The 14,515-nt window shown below is 43.7% G+C and overlaps 2 protein-coding genes across 15 annotated transcripts in view; both read left to right on the plus strand.

Annotated features, from left to right (window-relative positions):
• Positions 1-1,715, plus strand: part of ripor1 (RHO family interacting cell polarization regulator 1) — a 135,345-nt gene extending 133,630 nt beyond the window's left edge. For all 9 annotated transcript variants that reach the window (XM_064951939.1, XM_064951941.1, XM_064951940.1 and 6 more), the window contains one exon: positions 218-1,715. In XM_064951939.1, the coding sequence (XP_064808011.1) occupies positions 218-318 (101 nt within the window). In that variant the 3' untranslated portion in view covers positions 319-1,715. The remainder of the gene's footprint in view (positions 1-217) is intronic.
• Positions 1,716-2,082: 367 nt separating this feature from the next.
• Positions 2,083-9,205, plus strand: ctcf (CCCTC-binding factor (zinc finger protein)). Of its 6 annotated transcripts, none has more exons than XM_064951951.1 (11): positions 2,083-2,256; positions 3,894-4,397; positions 4,547-4,901; positions 5,017-5,187; positions 5,276-5,530; positions 5,628-5,777; positions 5,939-6,099; positions 6,366-6,548; positions 6,657-6,798; positions 6,946-7,185; positions 7,283-9,205. In XM_064951951.1, exons 2-11 carry the CDS (start codon positions 3,903-3,905, stop codon positions 7,498-7,500), a joined length of 2,370 nt encoding a protein of 789 aa, XP_064808023.1. In that variant the 5' UTR covers positions 2,083-2,256; positions 3,894-3,902; the 3' UTR covers positions 7,501-9,205. The 6 variants fall into 6 exon arrangements, with proteins under 6 accessions (XP_064808023.1, XP_064808022.1, XP_064808025.1 ...); XM_064951950.1 differs by having other exon boundaries at positions 2,083-2,251; XM_064951953.1 differs by lacking the exon at positions 2,083-2,256 and adding an exon at positions 2,266-2,620.
• The last annotated feature ends 5,310 nt before the right edge of the window (positions 9,206-14,515 follow it).

A 14,515-nucleotide genomic window follows, 5' to 3' on the forward strand; every position in this document is an offset into this window, starting at 1 on the left:
ATGCAACCAATAAACTTTGATTTGATCAAGGGGTACAAGGGCACAGAGGGTGGGTTTTCTGTGGGAGGGATCTAGTGAATGAGGGAATAATGGGATAAGATGTTTGCGGGGAAAGAGAGGTGTGTGTGTGTGTGTGTGTGTGTGTGTGTGTGTGTGTGTGTGTGTGTGTGTGTGTGTGTGTGAGTGAGAGATTGACTTTCTCTGTGTTCCCGTCCAGGTGAGGAGGGGAAGTTGGCCCACAGACACGTTGAGATATCACTGCAGGAGGGAGTGCCACGCCTCTTCTCCCCTGCCAGCATGGCCAGCACTGCCTTCTGATGCCACTAGAACGGAATACTGATACCGTCATGCCCATGTCAACACACTGTTACAGCCATTATGCCATACACACATTAAAATATACACTGTCAAACAGGGTGCAATATACCCAGATGCAAAGAGGATGCTGACTTTTGCACATGCACTCACTAACACTGGGATGACATTTACAGCTTGACGCGAAGTCCGTGAACTAAACTCGCATATTACCAACCTGTGTGTAAATAAGTGATAACTACTCATGAAAACTGTGGAATTGTAGAAGCGATGAAGAGTGGTAGAAGTATTTTACTGCCTTACAGTATGTTTTGGTCTGGTGGTGTTGCCTTCTGAGTCATGTAATTATAGCTGGGATGATGAATGGATGGAAGGACACTGCAATCATTGTTTCAGATCATGGCATGGATAGAACAAAGTGGAAAAGTGACATGATTTACATTTCTGGGGAAATGCACTTATTTGCTTAATTTGTGATGAAGCAGGTTGTCGTTGGTCTGTGTGGAGAATGACTTTGAGTGTTTGGTAGGAGTACTGAAGTAAGTCATGGGGATGGAAGGGATTGGGTTGTTCCTCAGGAAATAATGGTGGTGAAACAGTTCCAAATTGTAGGACCACAGTCTGATGAGGAGCTTGTTGCCATGCCAGTTGGGAAAGGATGCTTGAAGAAAGTTATTACAGTGCCATCATTCCATACTATCATTATATGCTTTGTGGAAATATATATTCCCACTGGAAGTGTATATGTTATATAATTGTAGTGTAATTTGGTTGGCATTGTTGAGACAATTGGAGTAAATTCATATTTGGTTTGAGTGCTGATGCCTCAAGTCACCATGCACTTCCTGAGACTCACGCCACTGGCGATATAACTGAAGATTATTTCTGCTGTATTGGTGGTGGAGTGACTTTTTATTTTTTATTATTGAAAACTTAAAACTGTGCTGGACTGGACTTTGCCTTTTTGGAGCAGACAACTTCTCACTTAAACAGACAACCACACTGCTAGGACTGGCCACCTGCTGGCCATTATAGTGTGGAATCAGGGTGTGATGAGAACCTGCATTCACTGTATATTATTTACTTAGCAGATTCATCAGTTTTTTTATATAGGACTTCAAAATAACAATATACACTGAAGGAGCTTTTTAAGTTGTCTAAGTGCCTCAAGTTAGTGGTGAGATGAGACTACGAATGAAGAGATCCAGTGCTAATAGAAACACTGCAGCAAAGTATATTTTCCATATGACTCAAATTGTGCAGCATTAAAATAAATGATTTTCTTTAGATTTTCTTTCTATAAAAGTATAGTCTGACATATCTTGCCTGGCAATAAATGTACATGAATTATTAATAAAAATGTGTTTGAGAATGTATAATTTCCCTATGTTAATTACGTTTGGCCATTGTAAAATAAACAGACCCATAGCTAATGATAGCCATGGCCTTTGGCACAGCAATGAGGGGCAGACACAAATTGTTCAAACTGATTACAGGTTTTCATTTTGGTACAACTACACTAGAGGCAGACACATTCAGTTTGGGTTTATTATAGGCTTGTTAAAATATGTTGTACTCTATATTTATTTAACTTGACATTCATATGAAATACGATTAGATTTATGATAAATAACCTAAAATTATCTATTCATGACGGTGTACGGTATTTGAAAAGTAGCGCCCCACATGGCCAATCCCCATAATTCAATGTCTACACTGGTTTACACCCACCCTTTCGCCACCGCCCCCCTTCACTCTGCACAGGCGCACAAACTTCACAAGGCCGCCATTTTGTGCGGAGCCTTTTCTGAAAAAGCGGGAGAGGATTAAAACCCCCGGAGTAGAAGGGCGTAATTCTCAGCCATCTCGGTCAGATTGAAGAACATACTCTGGGCTTTCTGTCAAATTCAGCGAGGAAATAAAAGACGAAGAGCAGGTAAAGTAAGAGTACTTTCCAGAAAAGGGGGGAGCTTTGCAGGAGCTTTAATCGGCCTCTAGGTGTCACGATGGGGCTCCCGGTCCAGGCGGCAGACGGGGGGTGTTTGTCTCCCTCTATCGTTATTGAAAATTTAGCAAAAAAACATTTATAACCTAGAAGTTCAACACAATTTTGCAATAACGACACTTTTTGGAGCTATATTAGTTTGCATTTCGGCAAGGATCGATCATTAAAGACTTCAACGTGTTGGTTTAGTTTTAAGGCCAGGCGTCCATTTTCTTTTTCTTCGTCTTTGTTTCCTGCCTTTTTACGGAGTAGAGATGGAAACTCGCGGCTGTGTATCAACTCAACGCGCGCCAGATTGCAGTACAGAACAACGAATTTTCTAAATCGCACATGCATAATCTTGCTCCAGTAACTATCATAGCTAGCTACATACAGTTAGCTAACTAGCCGTTCAACGCATAACTCGTTAGCTAGACCGCCAAGTTAGCTATGTAATGTCATTTTCCACGCCATTAGCTAGTATTGTTAACCAACTATTAAAGCTATAAATTATCGAAACGGTAACAAAACTAAGTGTTTTCGCTCACAATGGCCTTCGTCAAAGCTAACGTTAGCAAACCCCTACCATTGACCTAGCTAACCGTTAGTTTGATCTGTTACGTTATAGTTTAGCTAACTAATTATCATATATTAAAAGTTGGCAATTAAAACAAGGTCTAAGTCACGATGCAAAGACGATATCAAATTTTAGCAGGCGCCAGCATCTTACTAGCTAACGTTAGGTTACGTTACAGTAGCTAGCTAGCAACATAAACGTTAGGTAGACAAATTGGCTTCTAGCGCATGCCGAATTCAAACAATTAAGATGCATAACCAGCAAATGACCAGGATAGCCATTTTCACTAGCATTTCCAGTAAAACGACGTCCCCCTTCGCCCTACATTTAATGAGTACGTAGTCTAGATTTTTGTTTAACGAAATGTCTTCTCCAAGCTTACTGCAGTTCATTTTCCACCCAGTGTACGTTGTCTGTTTCAAAGCCTACCTTGAGCTACAACGATACTAGCTAGATATAATTGATCAAAACAGGGTAGAGCTCCCTCTACAACCCAGCTGGTAGCGGTACATAAACATGACTAGCTGACGTTAGTGTACATGAAGTCATATAGCTAGCTATCAAAATTGCGGCCCGCAATTGCACCCTTCGCAGAATGGCCCAACGAGCTACGAATGTGTCTGTGCTTTCAATTCATGCAGTAGGTTTATGTAGAAATGTCAACTTGTTTGTCTTCCCCACAGGTTCAGTGTCAGGTAACAGTCAGGGGAGTTGAGTCAGAAATTGAGGAAGCCAAGCAGGTCTAGAAAGATGAAGTATTCATTTCTGGTGCAGGTAACAATTTAGGAAGCTGAGGAAGTTGTATCAACTTTGTCTGAGATCTTGAGTGAGCTGAACAGTATGCCATTTTCTGCCTGTTAAGCCTAGCTAAGTTGATCATATGTCCAGGTACTGAAAAGGGATTTAAATTCCCTGTAAATTGGGAAAAAAGTTTCAACATTTATGAATAAATGGTTATGGGTTCGCATTATGTTGCTAGATTGTGTGCTGATTGGTTTTGGGTTGGCTCTCTCTCAGGTATTACCGATGGACGGCGGACCAACCGATGTCGTGGTTGAGGCCAAGGACAGCATCACCTATGAGGGGGAGGAGGTGGTGGCAGACCTGCTCCAGCAAGCAGCAGAGGGGGTAATGGACCAGCAGCCTGTGGGAGAGGGGGGCCTGGATCCCCAGGAGCTGGTGGATGGAGTCAATGTGGAGATGATGGTAATGGATTCCCTGGACCCTGCCCTGCTGCAGATGAAGACTGAGGTGATGGACGCCCCTGTGATCACAGCCCACGAGGCCACGGTCACCACAGTGGATGAGACCCAGATCATCACTCTGCAGGTTGTCAATTTGGAGGAGCAGCAGCTTGGAGGCCTTGGGGAGCTACAGCTGGTCCAGGTGCCTGTCTCTGCTGTGCCTGTAACGCAGGCCACTGTAGAGGAGCTACAGGGCACCTTCGTGGATGCCACGGCCATGCCCAAAGATGGAAACCCTATGATCTGCCACACCCTGCCCCTGCCAGAGGGCTTCCAGGTAAGAACTGCACTTCGAGACTAGATATTACATCATTCAGAGCTAATGGAAGCATCTTTTCCCAGGGGTTTATATCAGCGGTTTGTGCTACTGGTACATATCTAGAGGTACTACTTCTAAAGAAACTTAAAACACTACTCCTCCTTCAGGTGGTGAAGGTGGGTGCGAATGGTGAGGTGGAGACGGTGGAGCAGGATGAGCTCCAGCACCAGGAGGAGCAGCAGGTCCAGCCTGAGGAGGAGGAGGAGGAGCTGCAGTGCGAGACCCAGCCTGACGATCCACAGTGGACCACAGACCCAGACTACCAACCCCCGGCCAAGAAGACTGCCAAGAAAGCAAAGAAGAGCAAGCTGCGCTACAACACTGAGGGGGACAAAGACAACATGGACGTGTCTGTCTATGACTTTGAAGAGGAGCAGCAGGAGGGAATGCTCTCTGAGGTCAACGCAGAGAAGGTGGTGGGCAACATGAAGCCCCCCAAACCCACCAAGATCAAGAAGAAGGGTGAGATTACTAGCACCACTGTTGCTGTGTCCTTTGTTTATAGTGAATGTTGTAACTCAAGTTGTGGTGCTGTTTGCCTCTGCAAGTGCTGACTCTAGGCATTTGTATGCTCCAGGTGTGAAGAAAACATTCCAGTGTGAGCTGTGTAGCTACACCTGTCCCCGCCGCTCCAACCTGGACCGACACATGAAGAGCCACACGGACGAGAGGCCACACAAGTGCCATCTGTGTGGAAGGGCCTTTAGGACTGTTACCCTGCTGAGGAACCACCTCAACACACACACAGGTATGGTGTCATCAGTCACATTAAAGGACAGTCCTATATTGTTAGTCCTGTCCATGTTGGATACCGTTTTATTGGTCTCTGTCTACAGGTACCAGACCACACAAGTGTCAAGATTGTGACATGGCCTTTGTGACCAGCGGAGAGCTGGTCCGACATCGTCGCTACAAGCACACTCATGAGAAACCCTTCAAGTGCTCCATGTGTGACTATGCCAGTGTAGAGGTGAGCAAGCTAAAGCGGCACATCCGTTCCCACACTGGGGAGCGTCCGTTCCAGTGCAGTCTGTGCAGCTACGCCAGCAGAGACACCTACAAGCTGAAGAGACACATGAGGACACACTCAGGTGAGGCACAGCCACAAGGATACTGTGTAAACTCAATTAGTGATTGACCTGATTGTTGTGAACTTGTCCACTCGTGTTTTCCTTTTTTGTTTTCCAGGAGAGAAGCCGTATGAATGCTACATCTGCCACGCCCGTTTCACCCAGAGTGGAACCATGAAGATGCACATCCTGCAGAAGCACACAGAGAACGTGGCCAAGTTCCACTGCCCCCACTGTGACACGGTCATCGCCCGCAAGAGTGACCTGGGTTAGATACCTAGACGTTGAGTTGGCCTGATCATCCCAATATGATGACAGCATGATTTGGACATCTCCACCGTAAACTTCATCGTGCTTGAACTTGCCTAATGTGTATACAGATGACATCTCTCTCAATAAGCTGGTTTTAACACCCCCTCTCTCCTCCAGGCGTCCATCTGCGTAAGCAGCACTCGTTCATTGAGCAGGGACGGAAATGCCGTTACTGTGATGCTGTGTTCCACGAGCGCTATGCTCTCATCCAGCACCAGAAGTCCCACAAGAATGAGAAACGCTTCAAGTGTGACCAGTGTGACTACTGCTGCAGACAAGTAAGAGGGCCTGCTGTCTGTAACCTGTTGTCTCTAATCTTGGATGATTGATGGATCTAGATGGGAGTAAATGCATAGTGTGTGTGATGCTATGGTGATGGAGTTAGCTCCTTTTGTCAGTAAATATCCAATCAAGGCCAATGGCATGAAGGCAAGAGTTTATGGAAACTGGTTGAATGCTGATTGTTTTGAGATGGAGCTGGTAAAATTCCCAGCAGTTTCTCTGTCCTTATGTGTGTGTTTCTTGCTGTCTTTACATTGACTAGGAGCGTCACATGCTGATGCACAGGCGCACGCATACAGGAGAGAAGCCGTACGCCTGTAGCCAGTGTGAGAAGACCTTCCGTCAGAAGCAGCTCCTGGACATGCACTTCCGGCGCTACCACGACCCCAACTTTGTGCCTACTGCCTTTGTGTGCACCAAGTGCGGCAAGACCTTCACCCGCAGGGTATGGACACTTACTCAAACACAAATCAACTGAGTGGAAGAATACGGCCATGTTTTGGACATAGCCCTTCATTTAATTTGTTTAAATATTTTGTGTTCCTCTCCTTAGAACACCATGGCCAGACATGCAGAGAACTGTAATGGGGATCCTACTGAAGGAGAGAACGGAACCCCGCCCAAGAGAGGACGGGGTGGGAGGAAGAGGAAGATGCGCTCAAGGAAGGACGATGATGATGATGACGACGATAGTGGTGAGGCCTGTTTTACAGAAACTTATCTATTTGTAGTGTCCTATTGACTTTGCTATAATAAGCTCTTTCAGTCCAAACCTCTACTTGCTATTTCTCGTTGAATGTAATGAGATCAGTGTTACTCTTTTTAACTGTTCCCTTCTCCAGAGGACAATGCTGATCCTGAGCTGGATGACATTGATGAAGAGGATGAGGATGCCGAAGAGGCACTGCTGGAGGAAGATGAGGAGGAGATGGAGTTGGAGCAGGCTCCACCCACCAAGCCTATCCCCGCCCCTGTGGAGCCGCCCGTCAAGAGGAAACGGGGTAGACCCCCCAAGAATGCGCCCAAACCTGCCTCACCTGCCAAAACTAGCAAGGCTGCCCTTAAGGGCAAGGCTGCTGCAGGTGAGTTCCACCTCACTGGTCCTATGTCATGGAGTGTCTAAATAAATGCCCATTTAATGCTGCATTATAATGCCTGGTGTTACCTCTGTCCCCTCAGCAGCAGCCATCATCCAGGTGGAGGATGAGAATACAGGTGTCATAGAGAACATCATAGTGAAGAATGAGCCAGAGGCTGAGCAGGCTGCCATAGAGGTGGTGGTGGAGCAGTCGGAGGAGGCAGAGGCAGGGGTGGAGACAGTGGAGCTGCCTGTAGCAGAGGCTGCCCCCAACGGAGATCTCACCCCTGAGATGATCCTCAGCATGATGGACCGGTGATCTAGCCCAGGCAGCTCAAAGACGTCCCCTTGTCCACCCTCTTCATACAATCTGCCATATTACAAACCACTCCGCTTTACACTTTATTTTTAACATCTGTTTCTTTTCACTCAAACCCACATCCTTCCATGCATTCACTGTAACAGTTTAAGTTGCTTTGGTCTGTAGAAATGTAGATTTGGATAAATAATGGCTCCATTTTTTACTGTAATCTATTGGTGCATGGAGGGGGGTGGTAGCTGAGGTTTGACACATGGTGGACATTGGGACTTAATGCAGTGGTCAGTTGCACCCCCCCCAATCTAACAACTATTTTCGTAACCTGTTTGTGACCTTGACATGGCAACAGTGAGTGCCAAGTGAGCCTTGTAATCTAGAACCTTATATCTGCTGTAGACTAAAATTAACTTTAGCTCGGCATGTTGATAGGAATGGCTTTCTTTTTAAAAAAACAAAAAAGTTTTATTTACTGCATATTCCATATGACTTATTATACTTGTCACAAATGTTGAAGTTTGTAGAGGCTTCGATCAACATCAGGCCAGGGACAATGAAATCGTCCCTCCACAAAGTTTAAGGCTGCGGTTGATATGTTTGTACAAAAGGTAGTCTGGGCTCGTTTTGCTTGTAAATACTTTTTATTTTAGTTTTATTACCAGCATTTGAATCTTTTTCTAGTGATTTAAAGCCCTTTAATGCTGGAGGAAAGTAAGTCAACCATAGGTGTTGGGAACACAGGCTGTATATGGCTTTCTTATCTCTAATGTGGGAGGCTTTGCCTACTTTAAGAATCATGTTGGCTATATGACCTTCCATGTTTTGAGCTTTTTAGCTTGAATATTTGTAGCGCATTTGTGGGAGGTACATTACTCACTCTTATCCCACTGTTCATCCCAAACCACAGTCACTAATGCTCTAGTTTTTGAAAGATGACCTTGTTTTGCATTTCAAGATGAGGTAAAGAGATTAAGTGATGTAAAATGCATTCATATTCTTAAAAGCTTTAAAGATCTATGAAATTGTTGAGCAGGGGTATTCAATTCTTCCACTATGAGGTCCAGAGCCTGCTGGTTTTCTGTTATACCTGATAATGAATTGCACCCACCTGGTGTCCCAGGTCTAAATCAGTCCCTGATTTTAGAGTGGAACAACAAATCAGTGATACTGGCTCCGGGGTTCAGAGTTGAATTTGACGGCTGTAGAAGGTGTCCAATTGGACTAGCTTCAAGTCTTAGCTGTAAATTAAATATGATTATTGAGGCTTTGGTAATCTTGTGAAGCAGAATGTTTCTCCCGGTTCACTGTTAATTTCTCAGACCATTTTGTCATAACTGCATAGTTTTATTGTGGGATGTGTACAGGAGAGAGCCTTGAAATTCTGATAATGATGTTCAAAAAGGGGAGGAGAGAACTGAGGGAAGGATATTTTGTATAAAGTTTGTTACTTGTTTAAGATGACTATTTACTTTCTTTCACAGAACATTTTTAATGCTGATACAACCTGACTTTTCCTCTTACATGTAATTGCGTTTAAATTGCTTTTTGTCAAGCGCTTAAATTCTGGGTTGATCATTTTTGTACCTGGCTGTACTGTGTGAATTTAGCAACGATCTGAAAACCAACATAAATACATGTGTTATGGCTGGGTTGGGCTGAGAGGGCATGTATGAGGAATGTACAGCTAATAAAAAGATATTGGCCTACAGTGTTTTTGTTAAAATGTTTATCTTGTCTCTGGGCTTGAAGCTTGCTGCTGGTTCACTTGTGTGACTGACAGGTTTGCAAACCCTGCTACATGGCATTGGCTGGGGCTTGTTTATCCTTGTGCATTTGTTTGTTGTTGACCACAGAGGCTACTATATGAGCTGTGTGTTAGTGTGCAGAAGAGCAGCAGCTGGTTATCTGGAACCTGGTGTGTTAGCCTATTTTTATGGCTGGAACAAAGTGCTTCAGAAGGGTCTCCAGGCAGAGGGTTGTTCACCTGTATTTAAGCAGGTTACTGTTTTCTGTCATAAATCTTGTTCTGGGGCCCCTTGGGTGCGTGCTTAGTCCCCCTTGTACTCCCTGTTCGAACACGACTCCCAACACCATTACGTTTTCTGATGACAACAGTGTTATGCCCGATCACCGACGATGATGAGACGGCAGCCTATAAGGAGACCTGTCAGTGTGGTACCATGACAACAACCTCAATGTGAGCAGGACAGGAGCTGATCGTGGACTACAGGAAAGGGTGGGCCGAACAGGCCCCCATTAACATTGACGGGCCTGTAGTAGAGCGGGTCGAGAGTTTCCAGTTCCTTGGTGTCCACATCACCAACAAACTATCATGGTCCAAACACCAAGACAGTCTTGAGGAGGGCACGACAACGCCTTTCCCCCTCAGGTGACAAAATATTTGGTATGTGTCTCCAGATCCTCAAAGTTCCACAACTGCACCATCGAGGTTGCATCACCTCCTGGTATGGCAACTGCTCGGCATCTGACCGTAGGCGCTGCATAGGGTAGTGCGTACGGCCCAGTACATCACTGGGGCCGAGCTTCCTACCATCCAGGACCGCTATGCTAGGTGGTCAGAGGAAGGTCCAAAGAATTATAAAAGACTCCAGTCACCCAAGTCAGACTGTTCTCTCTGCTACCTCAGGGCAAGTGGTCCCGGAGCGCCAAGTCTAGGACCAAAATGCTCCTTAACAGCGTCTACCCCCAAGCCTTAAGATTGCTGAACAATGAATCAGGTGGCCACCCAGACTATTTACATTGCCACCCCCCACCCTTTGTTTTTACACTGCGGCTACTCGCTGTTTATCTATGCATAGTCACTTTACCCCTACCTACATGTACAAAATAACTTAACTAACCTGTACCCCCGCACATAGCCTCGTTATTGTTTACTTTGTGTTACTTTTTATTTGACTATTTTTACTCAAGTAAATGTTTTCTTAACTCTTTCTTGAACTGCATTGTTGGTTAAGAGCTTCTATGTAAACATTTCATGGTAAGACACCTGTTGTATACGGAGCATCAAATTTGTTTTGATTTTCAGAGTGGTCACTAGCTGGCACAGCCAAAAAGTCATACAATCTGATTTTAAACCTAACCATAACCACACTCTTAACTTTAAATTAAGACCAAAAAGCAACAACAAAATCAATGAATTTGTACATTATAGCCCATTTTGACTTTGCAGCTGGCCTATCTAAGCGGGAAATCGCTCAGTTCTCCCTCCAGGACAAGACTCATGACAAATGTCAACCTGCCGAAATGTACAGTGACTTATAGTATTCAAGCCCCTTTACTTTTCCCACATGTTGTTATTACAAAGTAGGATAAAAATGGATTGAATTATTTTTTCAGTAATCTACACAAAATACTCTGTCAAGGTGGAAGAATGTTTTTAAATTTTTATGGAAAATACAACTAATATGTCTTAATTAGATCATTATTCAACTCCCTGACTCAATACATGTTAGAATCACCTTTGGCAGTGATCTCTGAGCGCTTTTAACACCTGAATTTGCCACATTTTTTTGTAGTATTACTTAAGTGCCTTGTTGCAAACAGGATTTAATACATTTTAAATTCAGGCTGTAACAAGACAATGTGTAAAAAAAAAAATGTGTAAAAAGTTAAGGGGTGTGAATACTGTATCTGTTTGCAAATGTGGCTTAAGTTACCAGGTTCCACCTGCAAGTGGAGCTCTTGAGCTGATTCTAGCTCAAATTGACAGCTGGCAGTCTGAGCTGCTCTCTTTCTCTCTGTCTCAATTCAATTGCAATTGAAGGGGCTTTATTGGCATGGGAAACATGTTTAAACAATACAAAATGAACAGTAAACATTACACTCACAAAAGTTCCAAAAGAATAAAGACATTTCAACTGTCATATGTCTATATACAGTGTTGTAATGATGTGCAAGTAGTTAAAGTACAAAAGGGTAAGATAAATAAACATAAATATAGGCTGCATTTACAATGGTGTTTGTTCTTCACTGGTTGCTCTTTTCTTGTGGTAACAGGTAACAAATCGTGCTGCTGTGATTGCCCACTGTGGTATTTCACCCAATCGATATGGGAGTTCATCAAAATTGGATTTATTTTTCGCATGATTTGTGAGCCTGTGTAATCTCATGGAAATATGTGTCTCTAATATGATTATACATTTGTCAGGAGGTTAGGAAGTGCAGCGCAGTTTCCACCTCATTTTGTGGGAAGTGTGCACATAGCCTGTCTTCTCTTGAGAGCCAGATCTGCCTTCGGCGGCCTTTCTCAATAGCAAGGCTATGCTCACCGAGTCTGCACATAGTCAAAGATTTCCTTAATTCTGGGTTAGTCACCGTGCTCCAGTATTCTGCCCCGGTATTCTGCCACGGTGGACTCTCGGTTTCGGGCCAAATAGAATTTGCATTTGCTCTGTTTTATTGTAAATTCTTTCCAATGTGTCAAGTAATTATCTTTTTTTCTCATGATTTGGTTGGGTCTAATTGTGTTGCTGTCCTGTGGCTCTGTGGGGTGTGTTTGTGAACAGAGCCCCAGGACCAGCTTGCTTAGGGGACTCTTCTCTTGGTTTATTTCTCTGTAGGTGATGGCTTTGTTATGGATGGTTTGGGAATCGCTTCCTTTTAGGTTGTAGAATTTAACGGTTCTTTTCTGGATTTTGACCAATAGCGGATATCGGCCTAATTATGCTCTGCATGCATTATTGTTTTACGTTGTACACAGAGGATATTTTTGCAGAATTCTGCATGCAGATTCTCAATTTGGTGTTTGTCCCATTTTGTGGATTCTTGGTTGGTGAGCGGACCCCAGACCTCACAACCATAAAGGGCAATGGGTTCTTTTACTGATTCAAGTATATCTAGCCAGATCCTAATTGGTATGTCACATTTTATTTTCCTTTTGATAGCATAGAATGCCCTTCTTGCCTTGTCTCTCAGATCGTTCACAGCTTTGTTGAAGTTAGCTGTGGTGCTGATGTTTTGGCCGAGGCATGTATAGTTTTTTTGTGTGCTCTACGGCAAAGGTATCTAGATGGAATTTGTATTCGTGGTCTTGGCAACTGGACATTTTTTGGAACGTCATTATCTTTGTCTTACTGACATTTACTGTCAGGGCCCAGGTCTGACAGAATCTGTGCAGAAGATCTAGGTGCTGCTGTAGGCCCTCCTTGGTTGGGGACAGAAGCACCAGGTCATCAGCAAAGAGTAGACATTGACATCGGATTCTAGTAGGATCTAGAATAAATATATGTTGAAGAGGGTGGGTCTCTCTTTCTCTCTCTCTCACACACACAGTGGTGGAAAAAGTATCCAATTGTCATACTTGAGTAAAAGTAAAGATACAGTGCCTTGCGAAAGTATTCGGCCCCCTTGAACTTTGCGACCTTTTGCCACATTTCAGGCTTCAAACAAAGATATAAAACTATTTTTTTTGTGAAGAATCAACAACAAGTGGGACACAATCATGAAGTGGAACAACATTTATTGGATATTTCAAACTTTTTTTTTGGGGGGACGTGCAAAATTATTCAGCCCCCTTAAGTTAATACTTTGTAGCGCCACCTTTTGCTGCGATTACAGCTGTAAGTCGCTTGGGGTATGTCTATCAGTTTTGCACATCGAGAGACTGAAATTGTTTCCCATTCCTCCTTGCAAAACAGCTCGAGCTCAGTGAGGTTGGATGGAGAGCATTTGTGAACAGCAGTTTTCAGTTCTTTCCACAGATTCTCGATTGGATTCAGGTCTGGACTTTGACTTGGCCATTCTAACACCTGGATATGTTTATTTTTGAACCATTCCATTGTAGATTTTGCTTTATGTTTTGGATCATTGTCTTGTTGGAAGACAAATCTCCGTCCCAGTCTCAGGTCTTTTGCAGACTCCATCATGTTTTCTTCCAGAATGGTCCTGTATTTGGCTCCATCCATCTTCCCATCAATTTTAACCATCTTCCCTGTCCCTGCTGAAGAAAAGCAGGCCCAAACCATGATGCTGCCACCACCATGTTTGACAGTGGGTATGGTGTGTTCAGGGTGATGAGCTCTGTTGCTTTTACGCCAAACATAACATTTTGCATTGTCGCCAAAAAGTTCAATTTTGGTTTCATCTGACCAGAGCACCTTCTTCCACATGTTTGGTGTGTCTCCCAGGTGGCTTGTGGCAAACTTTAAACAACACCTTTTATGGATATCTTTAAGAAATGGCTTTCTTCTTGCCACTCTTCCATGAAGGCCAGATTTGTGCAATATACGACTGATTGTTGTCCTATGGACAGAGTCTCCCACCTCAGCTGTAGATCTCTGCAGTTCATCCAGAGTGATCATGGGCCTCTTGGCTGCATCTCTGATCAGTCTTCTCCTTGTATCAGCTGAAAGTTTAGTGGGACGGCCAGGTCTTGGTAGATTTGCAGTGGTCTGATACTCCTTCCATTTCAATATTATCGCTTGCACAGTGCTCCTTGGGATGTTTAAAGCTTGGGAAATCTTTTTGTATCCAAATCCGGCTTTAAACTTCTTCACAACAGTATCTCGGACCTGCCTGGTGTGTTCCTTGTTCTTCATGATGCTCTCTGCGCTCTTAACGGACCTCTGAGACTATCACAGTGCAGGTGCATTTATACGGAGACTTGATTACACACAGGTGGATTGTATTTATCATCATTAGTCATTTAGGTCAACATTGGATCATTCAGAGATCCTCACTGAACATCTGGAGAGAGTTTGCTGCACTGAAAGTAAAGGGGCTGAATAATTTTGCACGCCCAATTTTTCAGTTTTTGATTTGTTAAAAATGTTTGAAATATCCAATAAATGTCGTTCCACTTCATGATTGTGTCCCACTTGTTGTTGATTCTTCACAAAAAAATAGTTTTATATCTTTATGTTTGAAGCCTGAAATGTGGCAAAAGGTCGCAAAGTTCAAGGGGGCCGAATACTTTCGCAAGGCACTGTACCTTAATTGAAAATGACTCAAGTAGAAAGGAATGCCAGTAAAGTACTACTTAAGTAAAAATCTAAAAGTG

This window comes from Oncorhynchus masou, chromosome 31 (genome assembly GCF_036934945.1).
Source record: "Oncorhynchus masou masou isolate Uvic2021 chromosome 31, UVic_Omas_1.1, whole genome shotgun sequence".
Classification (NCBI taxonomy): Eukaryota; Metazoa; Chordata; class Actinopteri; order Salmoniformes; family Salmonidae; genus Oncorhynchus; species Oncorhynchus masou.

Coding starts and splice junctions, on each gene's coding strand:
- ctcf (XM_064951948.1), top strand. CDS start 3,627: ATGAAGTATTCATTTCTGGTGCAG. Junction 5,531..5,627: donor ACACATGAGGACACACTCAG/GTGAGGCACAGC, acceptor TTTGTTTTCCAG/GAGAGAAGCCGTATGAATGC. Junction 6,799..6,945: donor TGATGATGACGACGATAGTG/GTGAGGCCTGTT, acceptor TCCCTTCTCCAG/AGGACAATGCTGATCCTGAG.